The sequence below is a fragment of the Convolutriloba macropyga genome, chromosome 3, assembly GCF_964194025.1.
Source record: "Convolutriloba macropyga chromosome 3, txConMacr16.3, whole genome shotgun sequence".
Classification (NCBI taxonomy): Eukaryota; Metazoa; Xenacoelomorpha; order Acoela; family Convolutidae; genus Convolutriloba; species Convolutriloba macropyga.
Window position 1 is genome coordinate 11,250,620 of NC_134470.1, and position 12,407 is coordinate 11,263,026.

The 12,407-nt window shown below is 35.2% G+C and overlaps 1 protein-coding gene across 1 annotated transcript; it reads right to left on the bottom strand.

Annotated features, from left to right (window-relative positions):
• Positions 1–465: 465 nt before the first annotated feature.
• On the bottom strand, positions 466–12,155 carry LOC142335928 (voltage-gated hydrogen channel 1-like). The gene is made up of 5 exons (XM_075384329.1): positions 11,797–12,155; positions 11,577–11,730; positions 11,363–11,500; positions 7,354–7,483; positions 466–1,078 (listed from the first exon to the last, which is right to left on the bottom strand). The coding sequence occupies exons 1-5, from the start codon at positions 11,877–11,879 to the stop codon at positions 735–737; spliced, it is 849 nt and encodes a 282-aa protein (XP_075240444.1). The 5' UTR covers positions 11,880–12,155; the 3' UTR covers positions 466–734.
• Positions 12,156–12,407: the final 252 nt, after the last annotated feature.

The following is a 12,407-nucleotide window of genomic DNA, read 5'->3' on the forward strand; positions in this document are numbered from 1 at the left end:
ATCAGCAAATGCATGTAAAGCTCTTGTTTAATGGCACACCCATCATAATTTTGAAACTAATGTTTAGTAACAGAAATCGACCCCCTGAAGAGATGGTAACAGTTAAGCTGCAGCTAAATCTATACAGTGGAACAATTTCATTTCTGCCATAGATGCTCAACAAACCATTCACTCTCAGAAGAACATTTGCATGCCAAGAGGCTGTACACAATAACATTGATGAAAATCTGCACACAAAATGGCAGCTTTTAATTTTCACAATTCAACATTAGCTCCAAAATTTTCGAATTTTAATTGCGATCCCCCATGAACAAAAAATTGGTTTTGATTGGCAGTCAAGCCTTAATTGGTCTGATATTCGTTTGTCACGCCTAATAAGAGGTCAGACAATCCATTACAAATTAAATATTCCATTAGAAGCGATATTAGACGAAAATATCAATTCCTGGCGGTCTTTTCAACCGACGCATGTTTGGGGGGGGGGGGGGGGGGGATTGGGGTTGTTCAGGGAAACAGTTCCACTATATTTTAAACCAAAGTCAAACAAAAACACCGGACATGTTACGGACAGCAGTTTTGGCTGGTGAAATTGATTCGGGGTTTTAAATGGAATAACATCGAAAGGAATTAGTGACAGTTTGGCTTAAACTTAAGTAAATATGTATTGATATAATTTTGAGTTAAGTAGAGTGCTGAAAAATGCTCGAACTTCATCAATCAACTAGAAAACTTGTTCATTCGTCTGTAGTACGGAATGATAAATGGCCGTCTCCTAGCTGTAAGCGCGAATGCGTTTCCACCACAAACGTTTGCCGCCCTGTCGCTGCACTCGACGAGCCCGGGTTCGATTCCCGCTGTGGCCTTGGTTCATTTTGTTCGGCTTGGATATCGCCAATTGCTTCCTCGTATTCTATGGCAATTCCCCTCTTTTCCATTTCACTTTGGTAGAAGCGAATTTTTTGTTCTAGCTTTTCATTCTTCTCAGACAGTCGTAGATTTGTGTTTCGATATGATTCAATCTCCTTCTGTAGAGTTCTCACCTGGCAACTTTTCTCATTTTGCACGTTTTTCACGAGACCTGAAACACGGACACATTCGCACTTCGCGCTTTTAATACCGTTTCTGTACTAAAAACAGACAGAAGAATTCTGGAAAAGATTCCAGCAGCCAGATTTAAAAAAACTCATCCCGATACTGCCTTATTCTAATCACTCTAAACACATTCTAATCACTCTTTTTCTCAAAAAAGATGACCAAAAATTTGAAATTAATGCCACATTAAAATTGACGCGGTTGATCAAAAAGCATACTGAAGTACAACACACAGTTTATTCCAACACCATTTTCGCACAAATAAAAACAGCAAATCAAAATATTTCCATAACAAATTCTTCTTAAACGACTAGCGAGCTGTTGCCTCTCGTTGTCGCCGAACGTAGTGAGGAGCCTATCTTGGCTGCATAAAATTGGCTGAGCGGCAACAAAACCAAGGTAGGTGCATGAATTGGGAGCTGTATCCAAGTCACAAAATTGCACTTTACTTTGCACTCGGACGCCTTGCTCTCCAACGACAGGCAGGTAACTTTAATTCATGAGAGGGGGGGGGGTGAAATCTCCATAACTGTATAGGTGCAAAAACAACCGACGGGGGGTCTACATAACTGTATGGGTGCAAAAACAACAATTTCGCACCTGCGTCTCGGATGTTAACAACTCCTCCATAACCACTTTGCCATCGCAATTTGAATTGCATTTATATTATCATCAGTAAATTTCGGAATGAGATCAATTCATATCACGCAAAACTTAGACTGGTGAGCCATAAGGCTCTAAGAATCTCAGAACCTACGGGCTTTGCCTGTCTATCCAGTTTTTGAGGACGGATAGTCAAAAGGGTAAGATGAAAACCCGGTCAAGCGAAAAATCGCACAAAAAAGATCATAGGACTAATATAATTGCTACAAACTTCGTTTGACACCAATTATTAATTGCTGCAAACTTCATTCCAAAGCAATTAAACATAGCCGGCAGATTGCCGGAAAATAGCCGCGATAGAAGCTTGTGGCCTTCCATGAATTGAAACAACTAAAGAAACAAGATAGGCAGATTGACCAGAAGTCCTTTAATAGACCACTAGATTTGTTGGGTAAGATACGTACTGTCAATTTTCTGACACATACGGTCTATAAGGAAAAGCCCTAAACGAGCTTTCTCAAAATTGATATTCAAAATCAAAAACTTAAGACAAATACTCAAGAATTAGGGCATAAAAAGTTGGCACCACTTAGATGCACACTATTGATCTTTAACTAGTAAATATTCATAAAAACTAAAGTTCCATAAATGAACTCGGAAATCATTTTTAGTGAGGTAAGTCACGCAATCGACCCAAAAGCACAAATGACGTCAAGGTAAGACGAAACTAAAATCTGTTAGACGAAGTGAAAAGAAAACATAGCACATAGCAAGACAAGTCCTGAAGTACAATTCAAAGAACTGAATGAAAAATTTGAAAGTACTCTACCCGACCATCAGATCAATTGAACAATGCCAGCCAAAACACAAACAAAATCATCTCAATAATTGAGACACTCAAAACAATCAAACTAAACAAAAACATACTCATTGCTAAAACTCTTAAGCTTTTACCCCTAAGGCAAAATTTGATACCTTTAAATATACCTATTTAAAAAATATGTTTAAAAACAATTTTTGTCTCTAAAATCGGTCCAGTATTATATCTGCAAGACCTGAAAAAAATCCATTGGCCCTTGAAGATCGATTAACTCGAAAATGACCCCAAAAGTTAAATCAATTGCAAACTTTAATGAAACATTGCTGAAAAATTGATATTAATATCTTCAGAACCATTTTTGTGTCTCTGGAGGCTATCCAGTACCCAAGTTCAGGCCTTAAAATTTCATTGGCCCAAAGATCGATAGGCAATAAGTTTTAGAAATAATTTCAGATTTCAAAAAGTTGAAGTGCGTTCTATTAGAATGTTGAAAACCATCAATTGCCACCTAGCAACTATTTATTAACATACTATCAAACCCTGGATGAGGTTACCTGTCTACTGAGGCAATAAAAACTGAATAAAAGACAAAAGTTTTGAAATTGCAATTTTTTTCCAAATTTCCAAAATTCCAAATTATAAATTGTTGAAAACAAATCCATTGACACTAACAACCATGCAGTAACTTTATAACAGACCGTAGAATAGGTTTTCTGGCCCTTGAGAAAGGACAAATATCAAAAAGACAAAAATTTTAGGAAACCTAAAAAAATTTCAGATTTTATCCAAAAAATTATTATAATTCGAGACATTAAAATGTTGAAAACCATTCCATTGTTACTAAAAATCTATGCAGTGCCCTATTATCAGACCTTAAAGGAGATTCCCTGGTCTCTGAAACTGGAAAAATTCAAAAAAAGACAAAAATATTTAAAAAAATGCAAAAATTAGTTTCATTTTGCGTGTTTGTGTTTGTAGTACCCAAACATATAGCTCATAAATTGGTCATAACAAGTAATTTTGTCTCGCAAAAGGCCTTGATCAACCTTTGAAAAATTCAACCTAAGACTTATTAACCATAAAAATTTAAAAAAATCACAAAAAAAACATGAAAAATTGCACCATTTTGATGAGCCCGAAAACTCCTAAAGATGACCTTTTAACAATAAATTAAGGCCATCCCAGCAGCTGCACCACACTAAGAACTTGAAGTACGACTAAATACCACTTTGGGCCTCTAATGAAACTTAATGCCCGCTGGGCTTTACCTGTTTATCCCGTTTTGAAAGATCAAAGTCATTGAAAAATGTGTGAACATATTTCAAAAAAAAAATACAGCGCCCGCCCCAATACAATTCAAATTATACAATTCAAATTCTTTGAATTCTAAAAAAAATAGGAGCGCAATAATAGCCGCCTGGAATTGCTGACGCGGCTATTAATAAAAAGTAATCTCTATAATCAGACAAAAACCTTCAGAAAAAACAGTAGTATAAAAATTCACACAAAAGAACAAGCAGGACCAAAATAGCTGCAGCAAACACTGTTTCATAGCAATGATTAATTGCTGAACTATACCGACTAACATCAGAGGATAGACAGTGATTCGATTATAGCTTATTGTGGGCTTCAAATGACCTGATTAGAGCTTTTTATAGCCCACAATAATGACTATTATCTTAAAATAAACCTTGTTGCGCGAAGAAAAAAAAGGTCATATTACAACCTGTTATTTTCTAAAATCGAAGCGTGCGATTCGAGGTAAGTTTTTATGAGTCACTTAAAAATATTGTCGCAAAGTATAGTCAAAATCAAAATAATGTTTCAAATCATCACGAATTCAGCTCCTCAAGTATTGCAGCACTTAAGTTTGGGTCTGGATTTAGATACACTCTTTCGACTGTCACTAGTGAATGTAGTTACAATTACAAATTCAGCAGGTGACTCCTGAGGTCAACTGAGGTAACTCAAAATCATATCACACAAGTGGACTAAAAGCCGACGCAAAAGAATATCAAATGTCCCTCACAAACTCAATTGCCAGGAAGTCGAAGATGAAGTAAAAAATTGCAAGCATTTTAAAAACATTGGATGACAAGTCTCGAATTAAATTGAAATCCAATCATTGAAATCCAATCAACTGAATGAACTAATGCCCTAAACATCAACATTTTTCCACAAAAAAATAAAATTTATTAGTCAACAAAGCATATGTCATTAAATGCACAAAACTAAATATATATTTACTTTTGTGCATTTAATGACATATGCTTTGTTGACTAATAAATTTTAATTTTGGAGGAAAAATGTTGATGTTGAATGGTGTACGCATACTAAGGATGCAATGTCAATTGATAAGTAAAATAATGTCAGTTTTGATACCTCTTACCACAGGAGTTTTTCGGAAAATAAATATATTTGAATTGTCTTCTTATATATATATATATATATATATATATATATGTATATATATATATATGTATGTATATATATATATATATATATATATATATATATATATATATACATACATATATATATATATATATATATATATATATATATATATATATATAATTACACACACACACACACATATATATATATATATATATATATATATATATATACGAAGACAATTCAAATATATTTATTTTCCGAAAAACTCCTGTGGTAAGAGGTATCAAAACTGACATCATTTTACTTATCAATTGACATTGCATCCTTAGTATGCCTACACCATTCAACTTTGTCGAAAACAAAGAGGGACAAAATAAAAATGGAGCGAAAAGCAAATCTGGCAAAAATCAAAATCGTTTTGATAGTTAGTGGCCTCAAAGAAAAAAGTTATATACCTATATATTTAAATCATCAACAGCAGAATAGCATACAACTTTGGAATCAAAAACTCTTTTAAATCCCATTGGAGAAAAAAGAACACCAAATAAAGGTGAGATCCAAAAATTAGCTAAAACAATTGATATTGAATCAAAATTAATAGCCAAGAACTGAAGCCGATAGATTTAAAAATTACTCCGCACTAATGATGAGTCATTAATGAGATTAAGCGAAAGTACCACAAGAAAAAATGCAGAACTATAAATTCCATCATTAATATTGAGAAAAAGAAACCATGAAAACCACTCGTAAGAAATTCAATTATGCCTCAGTAGCAGCCGGTGAGACGTTTCATGCAATGGACTTAATTGATAAAACAAAAATTTACAAAAAAGGCAAAGCTGAAACGTTCGCAAATTTCCTGAAAAAATGAAGCCATTAATTAAGAAAATGAAGCGTCAACTAGCTTCATAAATGCCTCATGAGCAGCGGATGAGACCTTAATGGGATTAGTTGATAAGAATAAAGCATTCAGACAAAATGCAAAATCTCACTAATTATTTTCTGGAAACAACAAGTGTATAAGTAAAAGACATTTAGCTATGAGCTGCGGGTATTAACTTGGTTCATTTATGCCTGATTGGTCAACGATTAAATCTGCTACTAACAAAATTAAGTGATAAGACGACAGAAAAATATAAAATATACCAGGCAGATTGTCGGAAAATAGCCGCCATTGATTACCATAACCCCGATTGGGATTGACCCTCCTGCTTGTTGAGAGAACACAAGAGCTAGTATCAAAACCAATAAGCAATAGAGATGATAACTAAGACTTATAAGAACAAAGTTCAAGTAGCGAGCATCTGAAATTGGGCTTTCTGTTTATCCCGTTTCTATTTTTGCTTCTGTGTTTTGATACTAATTCTGTTTATTTTCGATTGCTTTGCTAAGCAACTGCTGCTTAAAAGCACTTTGATCAGAGTGAGCGACCAATAAAAATAGTCTAGACAAGTCAAAAAGATTTATAGCAGTGTCGAAAAATAGGCAAAATAAGGTAAAGCGAAACAAAAATTTTTTTTCGACAAAGTAAATAAAAACAGGAGCACTGTAGTAGCCGGCTGCGAAGCTGAGGGCGGCTTTTAAAAAGGGTAAACTAGTCTAGAGAAATCATAAAGATCCCTAGCAAAGTGTCGAAAAATAGGCAAAATAAGGTAAAGCAAAATTTTTTTTCGAAAAAGTAAATAAAAACAGGAGCACTGTAGTAGCCGGCTGAGAAGATGAGGGCGGCTATTAAAAATTCACTAATGTTTTATGACAAAAATTGATTTCAAAGTAATAAAAAACATTAGCTGCTGGTTCAGAGATTCATACAATTGCAAATAGAGTCATCTGTAACATCTTAATAGCACTCGGAGAAAAAACACTGAAAAGTCACATTTCCGCAAAATTACTCACAAAATCGAAAATTTGTTGAAACACCAATTTCTCACTCTACTTTCGAGCTAATTTCAAGAAGATCTTGCGGCATAACCTAACATTCATTTCGTTATGTTTACTACTCCAGCGTGACTGGAATCACCGCTCTAATTTGACTTCTAATTAACATTAAAAAGTCGCAAAACTTTCATTTTAACAAAATTTTTTAAATGTCCGACAGCTTCTCTTAGGCTTCAACAAATTCCATATCGTGTCCTCTACTAATTTTTAATTAGATTGTGATTTCCTGCTTAAAAACTGAGCTTAAAATTGTTAGTGAGAGCAAAAATTACGCAAATTAAAGCAAATTTAAGAAGTCGATATTGGAAAACACTCGATGTAAAATCGGTTTTGCCATTATAGGTCCCCACAAAATTTTAACCCCCATTACAGTAAGCATACGGTATCTGGGATTCTCTAAACGTTATTTGACCATTAAGCCGGGTGGGGGGGGGCTATAATGGGAAAGACTTCGTTTTTTTTGGGGTAATTTAAAAGGAGTTAGCTGGCAGTGGACAAACCATTGATGACGTTTCCCACTCTCCACATGCGCATGAGTACAATGAGGCCAGTGGTTGACAGAGCATCCTCGTGTTGGATGAAGACCATCTCGAAGATGAATGTCGTCACCACTACTGTGATGTCGAACAACTAGAACACATTTACACTACTATAATACACCGTAATTATATTTAAGGAATTCCAGAGCACGGAGCAAATAAAATATGCACCATTTTCTATATTGTTCGAGTGCAAATCCTAGCAGACCTCTTTTCATGACCATGCTCTCATACATTTCGAGATTTAATAAGTAAATACGTGCAGGTCATCGCGGCAAAACCATGACATGCGTCCACCACCCCACCAGGGTCAACATAGAACTTCGGAACATATATTTTGAAGATTTTACTTCGGCTTACTTGGTTCAATAACCAAAATTCGGCTCGATTGACAGCAATCAAAAATGAATATCTTTTTTTTCTCGATTTTTTCACTCGTAAGCAAACTATTTTTTCACTCAATTGAACAAAATACTAGGCCTAGAAATGACTAGGAATTGAAAAACGATACTAGCCAACATAGTAAACACAGACAAAATTTCAGCGTAGAAACGAAAAATAACTCTCAAGAAAGCGAATTTTAGTTCATACACAGCTTCTTCACACTACTTAAAAATTACGTGAGAATGTTAACGCTGCAAAACCACTCACTTTTGGGCTCCTGGAATATTAGGTGAAAACTTGATTAGGTGAAAGGACTTTTTTAATCATAAGGCAAATTTTTTAACTAAAATTTTATGGACATTAGGCAAATACCAATTTAAAACATAAACCGACAAATGTCGGAAGAATTACTCTTGAACGACAGGCGAGGCAATTTAATTCATGGTCTTTAGTGTAGATCAATTTTTCTTTATCGGTGCAAAAAACCTCGACCCAACCGGGATTCGAACCACTGCCCTCCCGAAACCTGCCCTCCCCCACTTACCACTGCGCTACGAGTCACTTACTTTTCCTTTGCTGCAACCGATTTTATATTAGCAACAAGCTTTACTTCGGAGCACTAGAGATCACTCAAAAATGATGAACGAAAGCGTGAAAAAGTCACTTGAGAAGTCAAAGAATGTTCTAGAAGAAAAGCGCAAAATTGTCCAGCAAAAAATTTGCATTAAAAAAGACACACACGTTTACAATAATTGCTATGAACTGCGTTCAACAGGCAATTAAACACTTGCAGGCACTTCAAAAGACACTTGACGCAATAAATTAATCAAGTGTCTCTAACAATTGGCATGACAAGAAAAATGATTGAAAAATTCACGTTTTTCAAACACTATTTTTTAACCATCGGAAATATCCCAGAAAATGATTCGAGAAACAGTTACTGGAGGAAAAGTGGAGAGAATGACAAAAGATTTCATTGCCTTAATCTTAATAGTTTACAGCTATTGGCTACAGAAAATTTTGAAATTTTTTTCATAAATGGGGGATGGCAATAAACTGATGCAATTACTAACTACTAAAAACATAAAACCATAGTTTTGAAATCTAATATCATGACATAGCTGGCAGATTGCCAGAAAATAGACGAAATATTTTCGTAGATCTGCAGTCTCAAAAAAACGGTATAAAAGACAGACCAAAAAAATTCGTTTATTCATTGAAGGCTGATATGTTATATTTTGATTGAAGTTTTTGCTGCCTCCATTGGCTGCTCTCTAATAACCTTCATTTAAAGTGACACACACCCATTTGACCTTATCTCTTTGAATTAAAGTAAATAAAAGTCCATTTCAAAGTGAGGAAGTCATTTTTTGTGAGTGAGGTAAGTCAAGTGTGACCAAAATTTTAATCAAGCAAAAAACTCACTCCACTAAGAGCGAAAACGACGTCACGCACGCACTTCACTTGAAATTGCATGAACGAATGAACAAAAAGCAGATTTGAAGTGGTTGTGGCGTCATATGGTCTTAAAATCGAGACGACGAAATAAAAAAAAACAAGAAAAGGCCAATAATAGCCCCGCTATCGCTGAGCGGCTATTAATAAATACTACTGTTAACGACTTGAGTACTTTACAAGCGTCAAGTATCTTTTGAATTAACGTTTTAAGTGTTGTGATTGGTTTTTGCTCAACTGCCACAAAAGACGCCTGAAAAAATTTTCCCGATTACTACAAAAATTGGCTTAGCTTGATCGAACATTCGCCTAACATTATCCTTCCCCACTTTTTGCTCCACGTCCTTCATGACAAAATCACAACTGCAATTTCACTTCAATAAACATCAATGTATGTGAGAGAGAATTAATTCTCAAAAGCGACATCAACATTAAACTACTTAAAACATCAAATTATTATCTTTGTACAGAAATAGTTATTAACACACTTTTGAAAGTTACTGACAACACATATCAAAGGAGAAAGAATTGTCAGGGGAAACGATTTAAGCATACTGATTAATACCGACGAATGACAGATGCAGACGGAGATTTTAAAAAGTCTGACTCCATGTCGCTGCAAAAAATTAGCTGGAATAATGAAACGCTAAGAAAGACATAGCTGTCAAATTGCCAGAAAACAGCCGCAATAGATTCGTAGATCGGCAGTCTAAAAAAACAGTAAAAAAGACAGACCAAAAAAATTCGTCTTTTCATTGAAGGCTGATCTGTTATAATTTGATTAAAAATCTCTATAAGTTATTGCCGCCTCTATTAGCTGATCTCAAATAACCTTCATTTAGAGTGACACACATCCATTTGACCTTATCTCTTTGAATTAAAGTAAATAAAAGTCAATTTCAAAGTGAGGAAGTCATTTTTGAGAGTGCGGTAAGTCAAGTGTGACCAAAAATTTAATCACGCCCATGAACAAAAAAACTCGCTCCACTAAGAGCGAAAAATGACGTCACACATGCAATTCAGTTGAAATTGCATGAACGAATGAACAAAAAGTGGCAGTGACGTCATATGGTCGTAACAAAAATCATGACGACGAAATAAAAAAACCAAGAGAAGGCCAATAATAGCCCCAGCTATCGCTGTGCGGCTATTAAAAATGTTGCAGAACAAAAGAACGGAAATTAGCAGTTTTGGTGGTTACTTTAATATACTTCCAAACATCAGCAAAGTTTTCCTTGAGAAGTTGGATAAAAAATGGGAGGTCCAGTAGTTGCAACTGAAAATATATGGGTAAAAAAAAACTTCCAACATAAGAAAATCTTGCCACAAATCCATCTAAAGCAACGTGCTTGAAATCTGTCGAGCTTCATCATAAATGAAGTATCAGCGTGCCATACTTGACTTCCATAAAATAATATCGATAAAAACATAACGAAACAAATTTTACTTGACGTAGCTGTCAGTAATGAACGGAATAGAACTCTTAAGTCGATAAAAAGCTCGTCTAGAAGACACAAGCTTGGTTTCAGCATGTTTAGTCTATATGAGTTTCTGTTCACCTAAAGACAGCGTCTAAAAGCAATTTTTAAAACAATCCATTGAAACAATCCCCTCCTCTAAAAGGGTACTCGGTCGACTCCGGGGAGCAAGTCAACTCCTCTAAAAATGTATAAATTTTAACAGTCGAATGTCGTCAGGTGAGAAAACAGTTGATAGAATAGGAATATAGAGGATCTTGAAGAGTGGTTCAGTCTCCACTCGTATTGCCGTTGCAGAATTTTCTGTACTAGTAGAGCGGCTGAGAGCCCTACGGCTCCTAATGCAAAACAGCTTTGGAGTAGCGCTAAGGAGAATTTTTTGTATATATAGTTGTGTCGCCGTATGATTTCCCTATGAAAGAAAACGGCGGTAAGGTCAATAATAGATCAGCAATCGCTATCGCGGGTACAAATATCAATTACAGGTCAGATCTTTAAGTCAAAACATGGCTCCCTTTTTTATTACCTCCAGTTTTGAAATTTTTAACGGTCCATTTTACATTTTGGTTTATTGTAGAAAGAAAACCAGCAAAGATAGGTTCGATAAATTGATATCGTTTTTGGACAAATCTCAAATCAAACACCACACAGACCTCAAACTTCTCGTACAATATCTCGTATCCAAACGCGTAGATCCTCAATATCACCTCAACTACGAAATATGCCAAAATGGAGACTCCCATAAGATGCAGCCACCTCGGAACAGGACTCGAATGATGTACTTTCAGCATCTGAAACATTTTCATTTAAGATCTCTCAACGCATTCAGTAGACAATAGAAATGAACTCACAGACAAGGCAACTTACGTCTAAATTAATAATCATCTCCAGCATTATCAAGGAAGTGTATAGTAACACAAACATGATAATTCCAATGTCAAAATGAAGATGACTGAAGACATTTCGCAGAATTGGTCTCCATTTGTCATGGAAGCTCCCACCTCCCTGAGGTTGCCGAGTACTGAAAAATATGATACTGTATAACTTAGAGATTTTGAGGCCAATAAAAAGAATGTATTGAGCATACATTGGTTGCTGCTGAGGGAAGGCTGAATTTTCATTGACCAAAATTTCATGGTCATCGTTTAGCCTTCGAAACCCTCCACTCATTTTGTTGGTCACATGGTGCCTGAAAACTTTTGATTTGCGATCAAAAAATAGTCAATTATTTGATAAAAGATACAAGAAAATTCAAATTCTCGCATCATTTCCCAGTAGTAATGAGAGAGAGAGAGAGAGAGAGAGAGAGAGAACACTGAGGGAAGGCATCTATCCATGAAATAACGAGTACATACGAACAAGAGAACAAAATTTCGCCAAATACTAGTTATCTTTGATGAATGGTGGAAGATAGAGAAATCATTCGATCTATTGTTACAGTATTCTTCAGTGAAGTGAATATTAACTAATGAACCACAAAAATTAGATATACACGATGGTATGAACAAAACTCCAATTTTTGTGTTGTTGACAAAGTCTCCGAAAATGTTCCCTGCTCTCGGCAACGACTACTTGAGAGAGAGAACCACTATATTATTGTATAGGGATAGATAAATCCAGATATATTTGAGTTTACCACGTTACAGATTATTTGCAGCCGAGATCACGGCGTGCAGCTTATTGAATAGGAAACTGAGT